A 20,086-nucleotide genomic window follows, 5' to 3' on the forward strand; every position below is an offset into this window, starting at 1 on the left:
AAGGCGTTTGGTCCCCCCTGCCCTACATCCAGGGTGTTAGCTTTCAGCAGTGAGGAGGTGAGAATTCTTGGGGAGCAACCTTAGAGAACTGAGTCAAATTGTGTTGATGTTTCTCACTCTGCTGTGAGAAACAGCGATCGGTAATTATGTCTGAGTCTAATCTCTTGGCTAAAGACAGACCTCGATGTATTGGAGAGGTGGGAGAGACTGAGTTGGCACACCAGAAACATCCCAGTGTCCTCACTGTCTGAGTTTGCGGACGTGTCTGGAGGCCTTAGCAAAGAACTGGGATCTTTTTGTGCGAGGCAGCGTGCTGCCAGTGTTGTCCCTGTCTTGGGGAGCTCACAGCTGAAGGCAAGACCAGAGGTGGCACAGGCAGGCACCCCAGCACGAGGAGCAAGGGCAGATCGCTTCACAGGGCATCCCTTGCATGTTGCCAAGCTTTTCTAGGAGGTAGCAGGGAAAGGTCTTCGGTGAGGACGAGGGCAGCATACCCCGGTGGAAAGGGAAAAGCTGCGTGATTTGCATTCCCAAACAGGTGAGCGTGGGTTCTCCTGCCAGCACCATGAGGTGTCTTGTGCAGGGAGGAGAGGCAGAAGGGCTGAAGGAGAACAACTAAGCAGCAGTTGTGCAGGTGCCATCTTTAGCAAGAGAGAGTATACTGGAAACTGCAGTGATAGAAACAAACTGCCGGTGAATCTGTGATTTGTATAGACAGACAGATAATGTCGCTTAATCTCATTCTGGCTCCCCGCCAAGCAACCCACAGGAGATTTCATGCTCAATCCCGGAGAGGAATCCGCTCAGTCTCTTTTTAACGCATTTATGCTGAGAAACCGCACGAGCAGCAGATTGATTTGATCAGCCCCAACCCGCACGTCCCCCTCTGCGCTCCCTGCTGCCGTGCGAGGGCAGTGTTAGCTCAGCAAGCTGGGTGCTGGGTGCTCGCTGCCTGCGCTTCCCAGCCCGCGGCCGTGCGGCTGCCTGGGGGACCGGGGACATTTTCCTGTCCCAAGGATGGGCTCCCGCAGAGGAGCTGGCCATACTTGTCAGATACCGGAAGAGGGATTATGCTGTAGTGGGATGGGGAGATCATAAAAATGGCTTGTTTGGGTTTTTTTCCCTGGTGGAGATTGAAATTGAACATGTCCGATTCTCCGCGTGAGCCTTCATACGGCCTCCTCGCAATGTTGATGGAAACCAGGCTTCGGTTCTCTGCTCCTCAGCAGAAAGGGCAGCACAGAGGACTGGGGAAAAATGTGAATGTGGATTTAATGGTTTTATGTTTTAGAGATGTGGTTGAGCAGGCTGAGTGTGGAGAGGAGAACCTCAGAGCTTTTTTTTTTTCCTTCTTTTAATTTATTTCCCTTGTACCCAATAAGGGATGACTGCACAGTTCTGCCAGCACTCAATCTCACTTTGCCAGGAGTTGGAGCCAATTTCACATCTCTTATCCTTGCAAGCACTGTTGGCTTCTTCCCTAAGTACCTCAAAGCCCCCTAATGTGCTTTTACTTAATTGTTTTTGGAACATTTTCCAAGATCTGCTTCCTTTGCGTGTTGCAGGAAGTACTCTGTGATCGCTGCGGCATCCTCAGCAGAGAGCACCGAGGTGGAAGCAGAACTGCCCGTGTACAGAAAAGCAGCGACTGAGACTGGGGAGGAGGGAAGCGTCAGGTAGGTGGATGGCTCCGCTGCTCCTCCTGCCGCAGGTCGGGATCACCAGGGAGCCTGAGAACAGCGGGCAGCACGTCCACGCAGATGGAGGGAAACGGCCCGGCACCTTCCCAGCTCTGCCCAGCCACAGGGGGCAGCCAGGATACCACTGTCCCAAAACGGGGCTGTTCAGCTCTTCTCTGCCTGGTCTGCCCTGGAAGGATCCCTGTGCCCCCTGGGTTGACGTTCTCGTTGTTTCAAACCCACCTTCTCAACAGAACCAGTTTGTTTGTTCTTCCTGGAATTTCGGCTGGTTTACTGAGCGTAAGCCCTGACCCTCATGTAAAAAGCTGGGATTCACGAGTGCTTGGTGTTCTGCTGCTGGCCTTGAGTCACCTCAGCTCTCTGTGTCTCCATTTCCCTGGGGATTAAAAACGTATTAAACGCCCTTCGCTGGCCTTTTCTTACAGGCTAGAACAAAGCACAGTGCTGGGGGAGCCACTGTCCTTCACCAGGCTACTTCTCATCCTCTTTTCTCTTTTCCATGACCCTGTTTTCCCCATTGCTCCCTGCTGTTCATCTGCTCCAAGTGGCATTCCTCAAAGCAGGCCAATAAAGGTGTCTCTGCAAGGACTTTCCCACCTCTTTATGCCACATTCTTAGAAATAGGAGCCTAAAAGCGTGTGGAATTGTTTGGTTTTGACCCAAAAAAGCTGGCTTGGTTCCTGGCTGTTTTGCAGCGTGGGTTGTTGAATGCAGCAGCCCAGGCACGAGTTTGTGTCAAGCTGATGATCCTTCAGAGCAAAGCCTGCCCTCCGCTCTTTCTAACAGACATGGGACCAAAGTAGTAGGAATTGAATGGGAAAGGTTGAGCAGGTGAAGGAATTTTTAGGTTAATACAAACTTTGTGCACTAGCTTAGGTTCATAACTCCTCCCAGCTTCTTGTTTTGGGAAGGAGCTCCTGGCCGAGGCACTTAAACCAGGCTGCTTGGACCCCCGCGTTCCCCCAGCTGCTCCTGCAAGTCAGTTACGGGCCATGAGGATTTTTGTCAAGGTAGCTGTAGTTTAAGGAAAAAAAAAATCCTTTTTCCTCTCAATTCCTCAGCTTTCAGCCACTGGTGACGCCATAAATTCCCCTGGTTCTCTGGTTACTGTAAAGTCTTTCAGGGTGGTCAGGACCTGAATTCCTCACGCGAAAGAACAAGCAGGCAAAAGGCAGCATTGCAAGCAAGGACCTTCCCCGCCTCGTCGGTCCCTCTTGCTTTGTGCTCCCTCGGCTCGAGCCACCTGGGTAACCGCCTGCCCCGCTGCCCAGCCAGTGAACACCCACCCACCAAGCCGAGCTTCCCGCGGGGGCTCCAGCAGCTCTGGCTCCCTGGCCCCACTGATCTGCCGGCTTCTCAGGGCCAGCTCCAGGTGTGCCGCTGCACTTTGGCATCAGAGTGACCAGGAGAGACAGCTTGTCCAGGAAGACACAGCTATAGAGATGGCACGGAGCTCTGCTGAGAGAAGTGCCGGCTCTTCTCACCCCCAGCCTGGTTGTACGGCACTGATCCTCCGTGAGACAGCGCCAGCTCCCACCAGATTCCATCCTGGAGCTTAAACCCAGCTGCTGTGTGGGACGCGAGTGGGCTGCTGTGTGACGCGTGTCATCCAGCTTCACCTGCGGGCCATGCTGAGATGCTCTGGGAGAAGAGCAGCAGGAAAACGGCCACGAAGAGTCACTGCAGGAGAAGATGCTTGCTAACAGGATTGCTCCACCACTGAGCAGGACAAGGAATGGTCTTTCTGCAGAGAAAGCCGTGGTAAGCACACGCGCTAACTCCACTCCAACAACGTGAGCCTTGTGAGAGAAGTAAATACTTCTCCCAACACCCCGCACTGCAGGAGGGGCCCTCATGGAGCGGAGCAATGAAGGTCGGTGTTGGAGAGGTAGGGGCATGGTGCTGGGGGTGAGTGTGCCCACTTTGTAAGGGTTGTTCTTGGGAACAACCTTGTGTCCAAGGGCACACTGTTCCCACTTTTCTTCCAGCCTAAGCAGCTGCATGGAGAAATACAGATCATAGTGCTAGTGGATCTAAATAGGGGCAGCCGTAGGTGTACAAAGCCAGATTTATTAAAAAAAAATAAAAAAAAATGTGGGAGCCTTTATCTGCCCTTGTGGCTGCAGTCTTCCCACGCTTGGAAGCTGTTTCTACAGCTGCGGGTTGGAAATGCATCTTCCCTTTAGGTGGGTCTCAGAACCACGTGACTCCCCAGGCACGGAGATTTGAGGAAAAACGTCCTGAACTTTGCAACTGAGGGGCCCTCCGCTGGCCGGCAAACCTTCCCACCTGAGTGGTACTCGCAGGAGACAGTCTGACTTGGGAGCCAGCAACTGGGCTCAGAGGCTCCGAGTGTTGGGAGAGGATCAAAAAGCTCCCCTGGCCGTAAATCTTTCACCTGCCATGTTACTCACTGGGGCTTGTGGCCATTCCTCCGAGGTCGGCCCCGGGTCAGGATTTCTCCTGTCTCTTTAGCCCCCAAACCTGGAGATTTTTGTCTTATCTTTGACGCCATCTTGACACCGAAAACAAATTATGGCCCAATTACCCTTCCCAAGAGGGGCTGGGGCTACCTTAAGTGGCCAAAACTGTCGGGCGCTTCCTTAAGAGCCGGTAATTAGTGGGGTGCAGGCTGGGGAGCAGGGACACCCCCCTTGGCACGGGGTGCCCTCCTGCATGGGGACATCCATCCAGCCCCATCCTGCGTGTGCTGGCCGTGCTGTGCCCCCTGTTTACAGCGGGCAGAGCAGAGCTGGGGCTCCCGCTGGCACCAGCCAGGGGGTGCAGGGGTGCGGGGCTCACCCCCAGCCCAGCTGCCCCCAGCCCTGCCCTGTGTCACCACCCGGGGCCAGGCCCTGTGACACCGCAGCCGCCCTGGTCCTGGCCGTGACCTTCGGGGCGACCTTGAGCGAGTCCCTGCTGGGGCTGGGGACCGGCTCTGCCTCCGTCCTCAGCGCTCCTCGGTCCGGGAGGTTAAACCCCTGGCGCTTGAGAAGTCCTTTTTCTTTTCCTCCTTCAGTGCCATCGAAGTGCAGCTCTCCTGCGCTGTGTGCCCGTGCATTTCTTGCCTGGGGCTGCACCACCCGCCTGGGAGCAGCGCCCGTTTCGGGTGCCAGCAGGCACTGCGCCGGGTCCCAGCCCACAGCCGGTGCCCGGGCAGCCCCAGTGCCTCTCCCTCTGCCTTCCCTTCCCTTCCCTTCCCTTCCTGCACCCAGCCGTGCGGGGGCACTGACACCCCCTGACCTTGCTGTTTTGCTCCAGCTCCCCTCTGCCTCCTGGGTGAGCAGTGGCTTGGGCTGGGGCTGCATGTTTCTTTCCTTTTTTTTTTCCTTTTTTTTTTTTTTTGTCAGATTGGTATTTTATTTGGCTCCATACTGTCTACCGAGCTGTCCAGCGTAACCCTTCCCTCGCTGCTTCAGAGATAAGGCCGGGCTCCCCGGAGATCAGATAAACAGGCCCATAAATACCTACAACAACAACAAGCAGGGTCTCGGCGTGGCAGGAAGGCAGAAGTATGCAAAAGAACGCGAGGAGCCGAATCTCCACGCGCCAAACGCCGGCGGTGCAGAGCGTGGGGTGGGAAGCGTGCGCCGGCCCCGCTGCCCCCAGCTGCTGCCCCCTTGGCCGGGCAGGGAGCCGGGGGGGCAGCCGGGTCCCCTCCGCCGTCCCCGGTGGCTGGATTCCAGCGGAGGGGATGCGGCACGTACGGTGCTGCCCCGCGGGCAAGCGAGCCGTGCGAGCGTCTGCTTCTGCCCGGGCAACCCGGGAGGCTGCCGGGGCCGGGAGGCTGCCGCTTCCCCGCAGCATCAAGTTCACGGCAGGGTCGAGCCGGAGGTGTGCGACCTCCTGGCCACTGAGGTTTGCTGCCAGGTGGCCAAAGCCTTGGAGCCGGTGGGTGAGAGGTTCTTCTGCCACTCAGGAAATGTTTTTTTTGGGGAAAAAAGAGGGGATGCTGAGGGAAGGGTGGCTGGGAGCGACCGGCTGCTGCCTGTCCCAGGCTGCCGGCTCTCCTCTCCCTGCTGGTGGGGTTTGCTCTCCGAGCAAACCGAGGCTGCTCTGGGGCATCCCCGTCTGCTTTTCCCCAGCTCAGTGGTCCCCAGGCACTGGGCTGCTTGCATACACACCCCATCCAAAGCTTCCCTTTGGGGCAGGAACGTGTCACAAGGGGACAGGAAAAGTTTAGTGCTTGTTTTCACCCACCCTCAAGCACCACTTGATCAAGCCTTGCAGGGAAATCCCCTTGCTGGGCAGGGAAACCCTCTGCGGAAATGGAAACGGAGCATTTTTGCTTGGAAAATCACAAAGGAGCGAGGGAAGCTTGCACGGGCAATACGTTTCCAGGAAGTTTGCTGCCAGCAGGTACAGCTCACCAGAAACGGGTGGTGAGAGCAGCAGCGATCCCCCCGCTGCGGGCAGAGCACCGCCCCACTCTGCTGCCTGTCCCCTTCCCAGGAGCAAAGCTGGAAACCCCTAAGAGAAAAAACACGGGTTTTTGGTAGGGCGGTGCATCCCCGGGCTGCAAGTGACGTTCCCAACAGATCCTGTGCTGCTGGGACCGAGGACACCGGCTCCTGTGCGCGTCCCCTGCCCTCCACAGCAGAGCAAGCCCCGGCACCCACCCCGTTAACCCTTTGTCCCACCCGATGCCACGGGGCAGCCCCGAGCGGTGCCGTATGGACAGGGGGATGCGAGCAGGCACGTATGAACAGGGGCTGGGCTGGGTGCATTTACGGTGCGCTGGATTGCAGCGTTACGGAGATGGTTTGGGAGCGTTCCTGTAGAAAACCAGCCCTTTAAGGGATTGTGAAACCTGGCCATAAAATAGGATATTTGGGGCTGGTCTGCTGTAAATGTTCTTTTTTTTTGTTCTCCCTCAGACGTGTTTGTTTTTAGAAAGGCCCCCTTCTAGCTTCGCTCGTGGAGTCGGTGCCGTGCTAAACTTTTTACAGCCCGAATGAAAAAAACCACCCCCGCGGGCGGGTTGCTCCGTCCGAGAGGCAGCTTTCCTCTCGGCCTCGGTGGAGGAGATGAGGAAACAGCCGCGGAGTGGGGCTGGGGAGGCTCGGGAGCAAGGCAAGGCTGATGCACGCAGCCGGGGTGCTCAGCGAGCTTTAATTGCGCCAGCCCCCAGCGGCTGCATGTCCGTACGTGTGTGTTCGTACGCACAAAGTGCTTCTAAAACCTGCGCTGCTCCTCCGGGAGGGAGCTGGTGCCGTTTGGTGGCTGCGCACACACCCCAACAGGCACGTCCCTGCTTTACGGACATCGCATCGTTATTAATATGCCGTTAGCCGCAAACAAAAGCTTGTTTTCTAATAGAAAAGTGAACACTCCCAGCTCATATTAGCCTTACAATTAATTTACGACTCTTCCCCATCCTAGCGTTCTTTGCCCTGAGCAGCCTGACGAGAGTTAGGGTTGATCCCGGCATCTCCAGGAACGGCAGCAGGGCCGGGCTGGGGATGCAGGATCCGGCCCTGAGCCCCTGTGCGCACGTCGTGGCAGCAAGTCCTCAGTAACAAAGCCGCCGCACAGAATAAAGGAACGAGGATTCAGCTTTAATTATTACGGATTATTAAAAATTTACGCCTGAGAAGCAAAAGAGCTGCACGGGGATGATTTGGGGTTGCGTGAGCATCGGTGTGTCCGCGGCTGGCTGCGTCCGTCGCGTTGGGACAGCGAGGAGGGGACACTGCAGCTTCCAAAACACGTCCGAGGCAGAGCCTGCAGGGATCGCTCCCTCTGCTGCAGCGCTGCCGGTGCCGGAGCCACGCAGGGGGAGCGGGGCCTGGGTTCTCCCGGTGAGAGCAGGGTCCTGCACGGGGCCGGGGAGTCGGTGCCTGTGCTGCAAGGAAACGGGCTCCGTCCGGCCCGCGCAGAGGCCTCATCCTGCCGTCCTTCCCCAGGATTAACACGGGTCGGGGCTGGCTCAGGAGGGAAGGGGCTGCAGGGCAGGGGCAGGCCGCAGGTCGGTGGCTGCAGGACCCGGCCAGCTCCTGGGGCGCGCAGAAGGCAGCAAGAGATCCACTGCCCCCGGCCGCCCTTCAGCACCCGGGCAGAGAGCCGAGCGCTGCTGGGGTCCGGCTCCATCCCCGTGGCTGCGCTCCCCCTCCGGACATTTCATCCTTGACACAAAATGTTCCCACACAAACTCCGCGCACAAACAGTCCCGAAGGAGACGTGCAGAGGATCCCGGCCGAGCCGCAGCGGGGGCAAGCCCTTAGCGCGGCTCGACCCCACGGCAGCGCTCTGACTGAAGGCCCAGCCGCAACCCCGCAGAACCGCTCAGCTCCACGGGCTGGAGGCGGGGGGCCCGGCTGGGAGCCCCCGCACTGCCCAGGGCCCTGCGGCCCCCCTGCCCCTGCCCCTGCCCCTGCCCCTTCCAGCACCACCTCGGCCGCAGGGCCGCGGCTCTTCGCGCGGCGGGGAAGGAGAGGAGGCCAGAGCCGAGGCCGTTTGCATGAAGTTTACGTTTTTATTCGTTTGCTTTTGCGGCTGGTTTCGAAGCAGTCAGTTTTTTAAATACGTGCTGCGGCGCGCCCAGTCCCTCGGGAAGTGGTCGTGCAGAGCTGAGGTAGAAAACCCGGCCCAGGAGCGGTCCCAAATGCACCTCTAGGTAGTTTCAACGCAGCCACGCGGCTCGGGGCTTTACAGCAGCGACCGAGTGGCACCGGCCCGGCCCGGCCCGGCTCGGGAAGGAAGGAAGGAAGGAAAGAAGGCGACGGGATGAGGGGGATCGGGCCCGGACGCCGACGGGGCGGGCAGGATCCGGCCCTCGCTCGCGTCCCGGCGGGGCCCCGCTGCCCGTGCCCGGGGGAGCCGCCGCGCTCCGGGCCGGGCCGAGCCGAGCCGGGCCGGGCAGGGGTCGGCCATGGAGCGGCGCTCAGGGGTTCAGTTCCAGAGCCCAGACCTGCTGGGGCCAGCCCGTGCGGCCCTTCAGCTTCTTCTCGCCGTGGCCCAAGGGCTGCGAGGAGTAGACCTCGGGCTGCTGCGGGAGGGAGGGGAGACGGGGAGAAAAGAGCGGTGAGGAGCGGAGCGGGGCGCTTTTTTTTTTTTTTTTTTTTGGCTTTTTGGCTTTTTCCCCCGGCCCTCTGCAGCGGGGAGACCCGCGGCTCCCCCCGAGGAGCAGCCGGGACAGGGGCAGGAGGAGGCGCCCCCCGCCCGCCCGCCCCAAATCCCTCGGGGAAAGCGCCCCAGAGCCGGGACCGCAGCCCCGGAGCCGTCGGGGCGGCCTTTCCTCCGCCGAGGGCCCCCCGCTTTTTTATTTCTATTTTTTTTTTCTAGGGGAAAAAAGGGGCAAAAAAAAAAAAGCAAAGTCTCCGGCAGGGCGTTCCCCCAGGCCCGGCGGGGCGCTGGGCAGCGGGGCCGGGCAGCGCAGGGGAAGGGGCCCGGGCCCCCCGCTTACCGTCTCCCGTTTCCTCTTGTTGTCCCGGCCGTCGGCCTTCTTCAGCTCGGCTTTGAAGCCCTCGGTGTCCCCGGGCTGGCTGTCCTTGGCCAGCACCTCCATCAGGTAGGCGATGTAGCTGGTGGCCAGGCGCAGCGTCTTGATCTTGGAGAGCTTGGTGTCGGCGGGCACGTTGGGGATGCACTCGCGGAGCTCGGCGAAGGCGCTGTTGATGCTCTCCGTCCTCCTCCTCTCCTTTTTGGGCCCCCCGACCCCTTTCCTTCGACCCAGGCGACCGCTGAGAGCCTCCAGCCTCCCCTGGCCGGCCGGGCCGTACTCGGCGGGGCCGTAGCTAGGGCTCTGCCCGGGGAGCTCGGGGGCCACCTCGGCCGGGCTCAGCACCCAGCCGGGGAAGTAGGTGCGCTCCTGGTGGCACCGCGCCGCCGGCCCGAAGAGGAAGGGGTCGTGCAGCATGTGGTGGTGGTGGTGGTGGTGGTGGTGCTGGTAGCCCCCCACCAGGTTCATGGTCCGCCCCGCTGGCCCCGGGGGCCGCGCTCAGCACCGCACCATGGCCGCGGGGGCCGCCCGGGGAGCGCTGCCCGGCTGGGGGCGGCGGGGAGGGGGACGGGGTTGGGGACGGGGATGGGGACGGGGATGGGGATAAGGATGGGGACAGGGATGGGGATAAGGATGGGGACAGGGATGGGGACGAGGACGAGGTCGACGACGACGACGGGACGCTCCTCCGTGGGGCTGCGGCGGCGGCAGCGGCGGCTGGCTTTGGGGTTTGGGTTGTTTCGTTGTTGGCTCTTTTTTTTTTTTTTTTTTTTTTTTTTAACCCCTTCTGGAGCCTCCCCAGCCTTGCCTTTATATAGGGCCGGGGGGCCTCCGGGGCTCCCCCCCCCGCCGCGGAGCCAATGGGCAGGGGAGGATGCTCGGGGGCCCCGGGGGGAGCGGGGCGGCGGAGGGGGGCGTGCGCCGCGCTCCCGGCTCCGTTCATTTGGGCTCGCACCTCCGCCGCTCGCTTTCTCCTCCCGCTTGTTCCCTGCCTGCGGGGAGAAGGGGGCGAGGAGTGACCCGAGGGGGGACCCCAGCCCCTGCCCCGTCGCCGGTCGATCCCCTCCGCTTCCCCGCAGCCGGTTGCGGGGGTGCCCGAGGCCCCCTCTCCCGGAGCGCAGCGCCCGTCGGGGGGCGAGGGGCGGCTGCGGGGGGAGCCGCGGGTGCCGCATCCCCGACGGCCGGGGCAGGAGAGCCCCCGGGGGCCGCAGAGCTCCCGGTGCTTTTTGCTTCCCAGGAGCCGCAGTCCCGGGGCAGGGGCCCGGACCCACGCGGGGGAGACCCCACGGGAGCGCGGTGCAGTGCGGCCAGGGCTCGGCAGCACCCGGAGGGCCAAGGGTGCTGGGAGCACGTCGGGGAGCGGGGGGAAGGCGCCACAGGGAGCCCGGTTGGGTGTGCATAGGCCGGGCGCATCGGGTGGGCTCCCATTGCTCGGGGCACGTTGCACACGCGTGTGCAGCACACAGCTGTGTTGCACTAACGCATGCTGCACACACACGGGGCCGCCGCACACGCGCAGCTCACACAAAGACCCCCACGTCTCGAGCCGGAGGTGCCGCACGCCTCGCTGCGGCGTGCACGCAGCACGACCGGCACGGGCACGGGCTGCGGGCACACCTCGACGGCGTGCACCCACGGTCAGGGTGCTGCACACACCCCCCCCCAGGCTGCACGCACGCCCGTGTGTTCTGTGCACGTGCACACGCGCTGTGCAGGCCTTGCACATACACACACGTGCAGCCGTGCAGCCACTGTGCACAGACCTATATAAATATGTACAAGTTATACTGTGCATGCAAACGTATTCACGAGAGGGCAGTGGGTGCGTGGGGACGTGCCCCGCATTACCCTGTCCCAGTTTGTCCCAGGAGGGTCCCGCTGGGGCTGGGAACCTGTACTCGCTGCAGCCCCAAACCTGAGCGCAGCACGGGGCCCTGCTGGGGCCATTATCCTGCTCCCCCCTGCACCCACGGGTGACGGCTGCTGGGGTGATGGCATCCGGGTCCCGGCCCGGCCGGGTGACGCTGGGACCGAGCCCTGCTCCTTCCCCAGTTTGTCCCACTGAGGACAGCCCGGGCACTGCGGTGGCGATCGCGGCACGGCGGGGCAGGAAGGGGCTTTGGGCCCGAGGTATGTTAGCGATTAGCGGCGCTTTGCAGCGATTCATCTTGCAGCGGAGGGTGGAAACGTTGGAGGGTTGTTTGCAGGCGCTTGTATTAATCATCCAGGCTAACACACCATTAACGTCCTCCTGCATTTTAAAGATGACAAATTTTATTTGACTTCTCTCAATCACGGTTCCCGGGCGGATTCGGGAGCCACTTAAATGCCTCGGATTTTCCATCGTTAGCTGTTACAAGGCGAGTTGCAAAGGCAGGAGGCTGGGGGCCAGCCCCCACCCCGGTCAGCCGGGGCAGGGTGCGAGGGGGTCTCTGCTGCTGCCGGGCCCCAGCGGCTGGGGGGGGGGAGCAAACTGGTTCAGCCCCACTTCACCCCCCTGCTTTTTCTTAGATGATGCAAAGCCCCCCACTTCCCCTCCCACTTTATACAAGCGCCCTGCAAACATTTGCTAGCGATTATTCCGCCGTTGGAGTCGGGCCTTGGGTAGGTCGTTGTGTCCCGCCCCAGCTCCCCATTCCTTCCCAAACCGGGCTCTGGGTGGGATCCCCGAGCCCTGCGTGGAGCCGCGGGGTGCCGGTGCCTGCAAGGGAGAGCCGCAGGGTGCGGGCACAGCATCGCCTACGGTGCCCAGATCCCTCTGGCAATCCCCAGCCTCCTCGCCGAGCCTCTCCCCAGCCCCAAAAGCCCCGATTCAGCAAGCCACCCAACCCCACCCAACCCCATCCCTGCAAAGCACCCCCCCAAAAACCTCCCGTAACCAGAGCCCGGCGCTGCACAGCCTGCTGACAACCGCGTCCTGCTGGGGCCGGGCGTTACAGCATCGCCTCGGCCCGGCAGCGCCAGAGGGAAGTGAGCCCAGCCCCAGCCTGGGCGTTATCTTGCTTTATCCCCCCCCAAACAGAGGTCCCCGGACCCTGTGCATTTTGGAGGGGCTCAGCTGAGCAAATAGTGGGACCAGCGTGTTGATTTTCCTTTGGAAAATCGTTCTAATCTTTCGTGTTTTAATAAAATAATAAAACCGGAGCCCTTTTCACTCCGACACCTTCTAAATCAAACCAGACTGCCTTTGTCATGGCGTCCAAATTTAGCACTTCTCAAACTTTTGGTGAGTTTCTTTAATTTCATGTCTCCCCGCTCGCAATTGGGGGGAAACGCCGAGCATTTCGGATCGGGCGATTTACGGCTCGCATCGCGGAGGAGCCGGGTTTCTCTCCACCTGTTTTCCTTCAAATCCTTCCCGGGGAAAAGCTTCCTGCCCTCGTGGCCGGCCGGGGGCAAGGGGGCCGGTGCCACACATCGCCGCGGGGGGAGGTTATCGAGGGTCTCTGCAGCCCCCGGCACCCCAGGAGCCGACCCGCTCAGCTCCCATCACCTGCCCTGCACGGGGCTGCGGCTTCGGCCCCAAACCCTCGGCCACCTCCTTATCAGCGCCCGGCGCGCGGCAGCCCGGGGTGTCCTGTGACTTTGACGCCAGCTCTGCTCCCCCCTCCCCTGCTCCCTTATCTAAATAGGAGCGTAAATCAGGGCCTTGGCAGATGCCCTGGCAGGACAGGGACTCCATAAAAAGGGGCTCTGCTCCAGCTCTGTTTACATTGCGGCCCCGTAAAATATTCCCCTTGTCTTCCCTGCTAGCGTCTCCTTGCAGGGGCGCCGCCGGGAAGGATCCGGCCCCGATGCCCCCCTCCCCATGGGGCTGTGCCCCCCCCCCCCGCCCCGGGCAGGCCGTGCCCCCGGGTAGCTCCACACCCAGCCATGCCTCCGAGCCCTCGCTCCGGGAGCGGGGCTGAGCCAGGTCCCCGGGGCAGCTGGGTTGTGTCTGAAGGTGCCCCTGGGTATTTATAGCACTCGCCTGGAATAACGCAGTAATAATCACTCAGCACCTCCTAGCCTGGCTGCTCCGCCGGGCCTCGGGGAACGGCTGCAGAAGGCCTGGGGAAACTGAGGCAGGGCGGGCTGCTGCCCGAGGGGGGTTTATGGGGTGGAGTGGGGCTGGCCCCAAGCGCTGCAGCTTCGAAACCCTGCCTGGGCGCGCAGACGAGTGCTGGAGGCACGGGGTCCTCTTGCACCCGGGCGAGGTGTGGGAGCATCACAGCGGAGCACCGCACAGCCCTTGCAGAGCCGCTGCCCGCCTCAGCCCCGGCACCAAACCTGCTGCTTGCGGCCCCGCTGCCACTGTCACGGCGAACGGCACCGCTGGGGCCGCCGGGAGGTGCCCACGCCGCTGGGCTTTCCCCAGCGCAGGGCGAGGGACGGAGCAGGGCACAGCATGGCTCTCCCAGCGCTCACGGGCACGGCCACGGCCCCTCCTCGTCCCGCTGCCTTCCTACCCCCAAATTCTGTCCCTGGGTGCTTGCTGCAGCGAGGTGACAGCGGCGCAGAGCTCTTGGCCTCCCCAGGCTTCTGGAGAGGACTCCAGAGGGGTTTTCCTTTCCTTCCCAAACTATTAAGCAAGCGTGGGGACAGGCTGCTGCTTGCCAAAGCCCTGCCAAAGGAACGGGGGGGGGGATCTGGGGACAAACCCCATGGCTCCTCACCCCCAGGCACATCCCGTTGCAGTGGCCGCGGCGTGCTGAGCCCGAGCCCCCCTGTTCCCAGCAGCTATCCCTGGCATCTCCTCTGTATACACGTCTCCCGCGCCTGCCCTCCCCGCCACATAAAGGATGACTGCAACCATTGCCTCTCGAGAAATACAATCTATTTATGGCCAAGCAGGCCCTGCCTTGTCTGGATAAATCAAAAGGAAAACAAAGCTTTATGGAAAAAAGATTATTAAATTTTCCATGTGCTCCTGCAGGGATGCGCCAGGCGCTCGGCGTTTATTTTTTTCCTCTCTCCTCGCGCGTACTGTAAATGACATCGTGTTTACAAAAGTTTTTATGTCATCAGAGCGAAGTCACAGCTCAGCTTCCTCTCCTGTGTATTTTATGTAGATGGATGTGTCTGTGAGGAACATTCAAACTAAACAGAGCGCTGGTTTATAGGAAAATGTATTTATTTGAAAAATCGTAACTCACAATTTCGGCAAAACCGGGCTCCACATTTATTGCCGCTAATGGGGTGTGGCGGCCATAAATTAACCTGGAAAATTGCTGCGGCCGTATCAACAACGGCTCATTGTGCTGACGGAGCAGGGCCGATCCCCAAAGACGTCCCGTGTCAATTTGCAGTTGCGTTTGGACGCAAACAAAAGGCGGGGGGGGGGGATGTAGCGGCAGCTACAAATCCCCCAAATCACCGCTCTGAGCTGGCGTGGGTGCCCCGGTTCTCGCCGAACCAGTGCTGTTCCCTGAGCTGACGGCTACTGAAATCAGTGGAAGGGGTCTCTACCTGCCACAGAGGGAATTTTCTCTTTATATTCCATTACCCGTTACGGGCACGCAGTTGAAAAATATGGACAAAAGGATCTGTGAGCGCCAGGTCGCAGCGCAGGTAACCCACGCGCATGGAGAGCCACTCCGGTCAGCCCCGAGCGGCCTGTCCTCATCCAGAAGGAACCTGAGCAACGAAGCGGGAGCCGTGCTGCTGCCCTAAATCCTCTGCTTCCCACCCAAATTCCCCGCTGAGACCTCGCCGAGCCCCGGGGCCGGCTGCAGGAGGTGCTGCACGGTGGGTTTGGGGCCGCCCCGCTGGGTTTGGGGCTGCCCGAGTGGGTTTGGGGCCGCCCCGCGGTGGCATCTCCCCGGCTGCAGGGAGAGGCGGCGAGGAGCCCCGGGCTGGTGCAGGTCCCTGACAAAAACCAGCGCCCGCCCCTCCTCCGTACTCTTTCCACTCCTGAAGCAAATTTACAAGGGCTCTAAAATGTCATGCTCCAGGGCATAAGCCAACTGCTAATGGCTGGGGATTGGGAAAGACATTTCCTCCGTGCGAGAAGGATTGCATAATCGCTTATTAAGGCAGCTCCTGGCGTCTTCGTCTCAAGCATCTGGTTTGGGGCACGGCTGGAGACAAGCTGCTGGATCCGGGTGGGTGAGAGCCGCGCTGGTGCCTCCAACTTTCCCTCCGTCCTGACGGGAGCGCAGGTTTGGGTCGCCTCGCCCGCACGCACCCGGAAAAAGGCGAGGGGCTGCGGTGTGGGATGCTTCTCCCCTTCCGTCTGCCCTCCATCCCCTGCTGGTGGTGCCAGGTGCCCTGCCCACGGTCCCCTAGGCACAGGGCATTTCTGAGGACTGAGGCTTCCCACTCTCCTGTCCGTGCCTAGCCTCCGTGGTTTTTTACTGCCTTTGGACTAAAAGTGGCCTGGGGCAATCCCAGGTCCCTTCACAGAGCGCCTGGTGCCACGACCTGGGCTAAGCCTTCCCAGCGCTACAAAGCAACAAGAACAATTTCTCTTTTGGGGCATTACTAGCGTGGACGTCCCTCCGTCCCACAACACCCCAGGGCGATGCTCCTCTCTCCCTGGTGCAGGAGTCGCTGCTCCGCTGTCCGGGGGCAGGGGGGCTGCTTTCCTACAGGCAGCCCAGCCCCTCCGAGATGCCCCAAGCCCTGCTCCCTACCAAAATCCGCAGATTTGCCGCGGCTGTGCAGCTCAGCTGCAGCCGCCTGCCCCAAACGATCAAGTTGCTGAAGATGCTGATGGTTTGGGAACCAGTGCCCCCACATTGGACCAGCACTAGTGTTATGCCTCCTGAAACGAGCCCTTTTCGGAGCCTGGCTCATCCCCACAGCTCACAGTGCAGTTTCCCAGCGACTGTAACAAGAATTGGCTTTATCAGACCAAACGGCCCAGTTCCCCCACTGCTATCCCGTGAGTGTGAGCGGCTCGTGCGCCTCTTCAAATGTGGTGGGGGAAAAAACGCAGACGAAGCACCCTGCGTTAAGCGGAGAAAAGGCAGATGCCACAAATTTATTAAAGTGGTCGGGAGACTCGAAAGCCAGAGGCAGGAAATGAATCTGAGCAAAGATGAAAACCTGAAGGAAACTCGAGGTTTGGAGGGTGAGATGTAGGGAAAGGGGGGAAGAGGGGCCGGGATGGAGCTGGGGGTCGGGGAGCACGGGGACCCCGCTGTCCCCAGATTTGTACAGCCACCAGGCTGCTGTAAGGCTGCAGCAAGTGGTGCAGGCTGGTTTTTCAAGGCCAGATTCATTTTCTGCCATTTGTGATGATTTTAAAAATTAACAAGCATCTGCTAAGACTTTTTCACAACTGAAAATTATTTGGGGGCTGGGGGTTTTAAATAATTTTAGTGCTTTTTTCCGCCCTCCTTTCCCATTTCATAAACGGGAGATGGCAGAAGCAGGAGCGCAGCCGGGATCAGACCAGGGCTGCAAATATTTTCCTTTTTAGGATGAAAAGCTTGGGGGGAGGAGATGGCGAAGGAGCTGGGGGTCAGTTAGTTTTGTTGTTTCTTTGAGTTTGGGCTTATGATTAAAAAAAAAATGGAGAGAAGTAAAAATCTGGAGATCTGCAAAGCAACCGTATCTTTGGTTAAAACATTTCGGCACAGAAAATTTGCGTTGGGCACTGGTTGTACCCAAGCCTCTGCCTCGCCGCCCCGGCTTTTATAGGTGCAAACCCGCACGATAAGGAGGGGAGGCGGCAGGAGGGGCTGTCCCGGCCGCCTGGTTCGTCCCCATCCCGCTGGAATGCGCTCCCAAAATACCCCGTGGGAGAAGCATTGCAGACACGCCGGCCCCGTGCGGTGCCCGAGGAGGTGGCGAACGTGACGCTGTTATCTGCCGTGGGCAGCCACCCCAGCACCCCATGCCCGGCTTTTGGGGTGTCCCAGCTGGGGATGTGCTGGGAATGGAAAAGTGAATCCAGAGCCGTGGAGAATAATGAGTACATTTATTATATGTCGGTGTCTGAGCCCTCCTAACATGCTCTGGAGAAAAAAAAAAAAAAAGCTTAAAATCTAGCTTACTGGGAGGAAAACACTTCTGTAAAAATGCTGATGTTCCCCACCCCACACTTCTCAAAAATGAAACAAAATACTTCACTTTGAGCTGAAGATATTTCTGCTTTTGGCTCCTTGTTTCCCAGAAAGTGAACGTGAAGGGAAAACAAGCCATCCCCATTAAAATGTCTTTAATCGAAACTCCAGTTTTCTGTTAAACTTTGCTTGGAAACATTTGGGGCAGCTTCGTGCAAACCAGTTCTCCCCTTTGAGAAACAAGTAAAAGAAAAAAAAAGCCATTTCTGCAGGAAGCATCTTGTTTGGGCGAAAGAAAGAGGTTTGTTTTACACTATAAATGCCCTGAAACCCACCCACTGTCTCGCCGGGGATGTTTTTACAGAATCCAGGCGAGGAGAGGGGCACTGGTGGCGTTTTGCCTTCTCCCCTGCTGCTGCCAGCACTGGCAGAGGGCAGCAGGAGCCTGGCTCCGGGTGCAGCTGCATTTGGGGCCTGATTTGTGGGCAGCCCGCAGCGGACAAGCAGCTTTTTCCAAGGAGGTGTCAGCAAGACCCCTCCGTAAAATCCTTGTTTTTCAATGATCCACTCCCAAAAAATCCCAGTAATTCCTAAGGCAGCAATTAAAACACCAGCGATATCATATATATAATAAATATATATAAATATATAAAATATTAATATATTAATATATATATTAAAATACAAAGGGGCAAGAGCTCACTTAGCTGGAGGGCCGCTCTCCCAGTGAGTGCCATCAGACCCTGATTTGGGCATAAATGTTTCTCTGCTGGGTCTTCAGCTTGGTTTGTCGTGCAGCTAGCTCCCCAAAACCCAGCCCAATGGCTCCGAGCTCCCTGCCCTACCCACTGACAAACACCATCACCACGGGTGGGGGTGAACCTGCCCGTCCAAGGGTGCTGCTCCTCGCGTCCCCTCGCCCAGGAGGAGCCGGGGGCCAGGCCTCGCCACTGCCACATCTCCCTTTCGGAGGGTTGTTGTTGTTTTCTTGAGCCGAAACCGAAAGAAATATCATTTCTGAAGATGACAGGCCTAATTTACAGTGTCATTAACCAGAGCCGAAACCTTAGATGGGCTGGGTCTCCTGTGTGCGGCGGGTTTCCCTCGCGCGCCGCAGCTGATCTTTCTCTGATTATGCCAGATAAAGGCCTCTGCTGGTCCCTTTCCCCTGCTCGGTCCTTGGCTTTCTTCATATGGATGTTATTATTCGGCATGTGGGACGAGGAAGCCATTTCTCCCCCTCTCTCACACACATCCCCACCGAATGAAGGTAACTTCCCCAAAGCTCCCCGGCACACTCACACTTCCCTGATGTGTTTGTAGGGGCCCAAATAAGCACAGAATTGGAGGCTGGAGCAGCAGCTGGGAGTAAAACTGCTGGGTACAGAATAAGGCCCCAGCAGGCAAGCTGGGGTGCAGGATCCGGCCTCAATGGGCTGCACCAGGCCCACAGTCACTGTCATTAAATCCAACCACATTTTTAGGGAGAGCGGTCGCTCTGGGCCCGGAGCAGCAGGAACCTCATGAGCGGTGCAGCTGAGCGTGCCATGCTGAGGAAAAAATACCTCACCAGGCGAAGAATCTCCTCTTTGCCCCTCAGCTCCAGCTCTTCTCGTGCTGACAATGAGCCCAGCAGATCTCCCTACAGCAGCAAGGACATTTTTTTCCCCCCCTTCCTGCCCTGGCGCCTGGCAGGACGGGGCTGGCCGCACGCCTCCGTCACCAGCGCCCCATGGGGAAATGCCCCGGAGCAGATCAGCCCCCAGCCGGCCGAGCCTCCCCCCAGCCCCCCGGGAGCAGACAGGAGCTGTCTCCTCGCTAATCGCCCCCCTGCAGCCCTCTGGCCGAGCCCCTCGCTGCTATCTGGGGCCATCGCGGCCGCTCCGCGCTGACTCAGGCGAGATGCAGGCGGAGATGCTGCAGGGCCCACAGGGCTGCAGTGCGAGGCCGGGGGAGGAAAATCCCGAATATACGTGTCTGAAATGGAGAGCTGGGGCACCGGCTGGTTTCCTAGACGTTGTTTCATGACCAACAGTCAGAACCGGACCCCTTTTCTGCCCTGGGGACAGAGGGACAAGAGGCAGCCGCCAGCCCCGCTCCCAAGCTGCCCTGACAAACCACACCTCGCCGAGCTGGGTGCTGGCCCGTCCTCCTCGCCCTGAGCAGCAAATGCCGGTGTTTTTCCTCTTCCTCTGTCAAATCCCCCATAAATTTCCCTTTGCCGGCTCCACCAGCGCCATGTTCCCGTTAAACTTCCAGGCTGATTACATCCGTCAGTGTCACTGTCTGGAGCTGGAATGTGTCACCCTGCTCCAGAGGAGCCATTTATTTATACGTAGCAGAGCATTTCAGGACAAAGTGCTGGGCTGGATCACGTTGGGATGGTTTTTTCTGCGGTTGTGAGCGCCGATCCATCTCGCGCAGCAGGAGGAAAGCGCCGCTGCTGGATTCTTTCCTATTTATTTTTCCTAAACAGAAGGCTGAGGAGGGGGAGAGTTGCCTACCGGCGGGATCCTGCGCTTCACAGAGTGCCCTAAGCAGAGGAGGTTTGGTTTGTAAAGGCTTCAAAATCCACAGGTCTGGAGCAGGAATTTCTTAGTGACCAGGCATTAGATGCATCAATCAGACCTCGAGGGCTGAAGAATGAAATGAAATGATGCTCCTGCTCTCGGTAACCATACAAGCATGCAGCTGCACGGGGAAACCCTGGGTGCTGGGAAATGCTCCGTCCTTGCTGTGGCATCCCCATCCCTGCCCGGTGTGTGTTTGGGGGAACTGAGTGACGGAGGTGAGGAGCTGAAGGGACGCTGGTCACTGGGAGGACAGCCACCCATCTGCACCATGTCATCCTCAGGGCAGCAGTGGAGGACTCAGCTGCCTTGTTTTGGACTACCAGGCCCTTAGGTGATAGCATGTCACCGCTAATAGGTTTCCCATTGCTTTTTCCCAAGCTA

The 20,086-nt window shown here is 59.4% G+C and overlaps 1 protein-coding gene across 2 annotated transcripts; it reads right to left on the minus strand.

Annotated features, from left to right (window-relative positions):
* Positions 1 to 1,569: 1,569 nt before the first annotated feature.
* Positions 1,570 to 18,305, minus strand: HAND1 (heart and neural crest derivatives expressed 1). 2 transcript variants are annotated; one of them, XM_083798616.1, is made up of 2 exons: positions 9,106 to 18,298; positions 1,570 to 8,688 (listed from the first exon to the last, which is right to left on the minus strand). In XM_083798616.1, exons 1-2 carry the CDS (start codon positions 9,607 to 9,609, stop codon positions 8,584 to 8,586), a joined length of 609 nt encoding a protein of 202 aa, XP_083654742.1. In that variant the 5' UTR covers positions 9,610 to 18,298; the 3' UTR covers positions 1,570 to 8,583. The 2 variants fall into 2 exon arrangements, with proteins under 2 accessions (XP_083654742.1, XP_083654743.1); XM_083798617.1 differs by having other exon boundaries at positions 8,562 to 8,685; positions 9,106 to 18,305.
* Between the last annotated feature and the right edge of the window lie 1,781 nt (positions 18,306 to 20,086).

The sequence above is a fragment of the Anser anser genome (assembly GCF_964211835.1).
Source record: "Anser anser genome assembly, chromosome: 14".
Taxonomy (NCBI): domain Eukaryota; kingdom Metazoa; phylum Chordata; class Aves; order Anseriformes; family Anatidae; genus Anser; species Anser anser.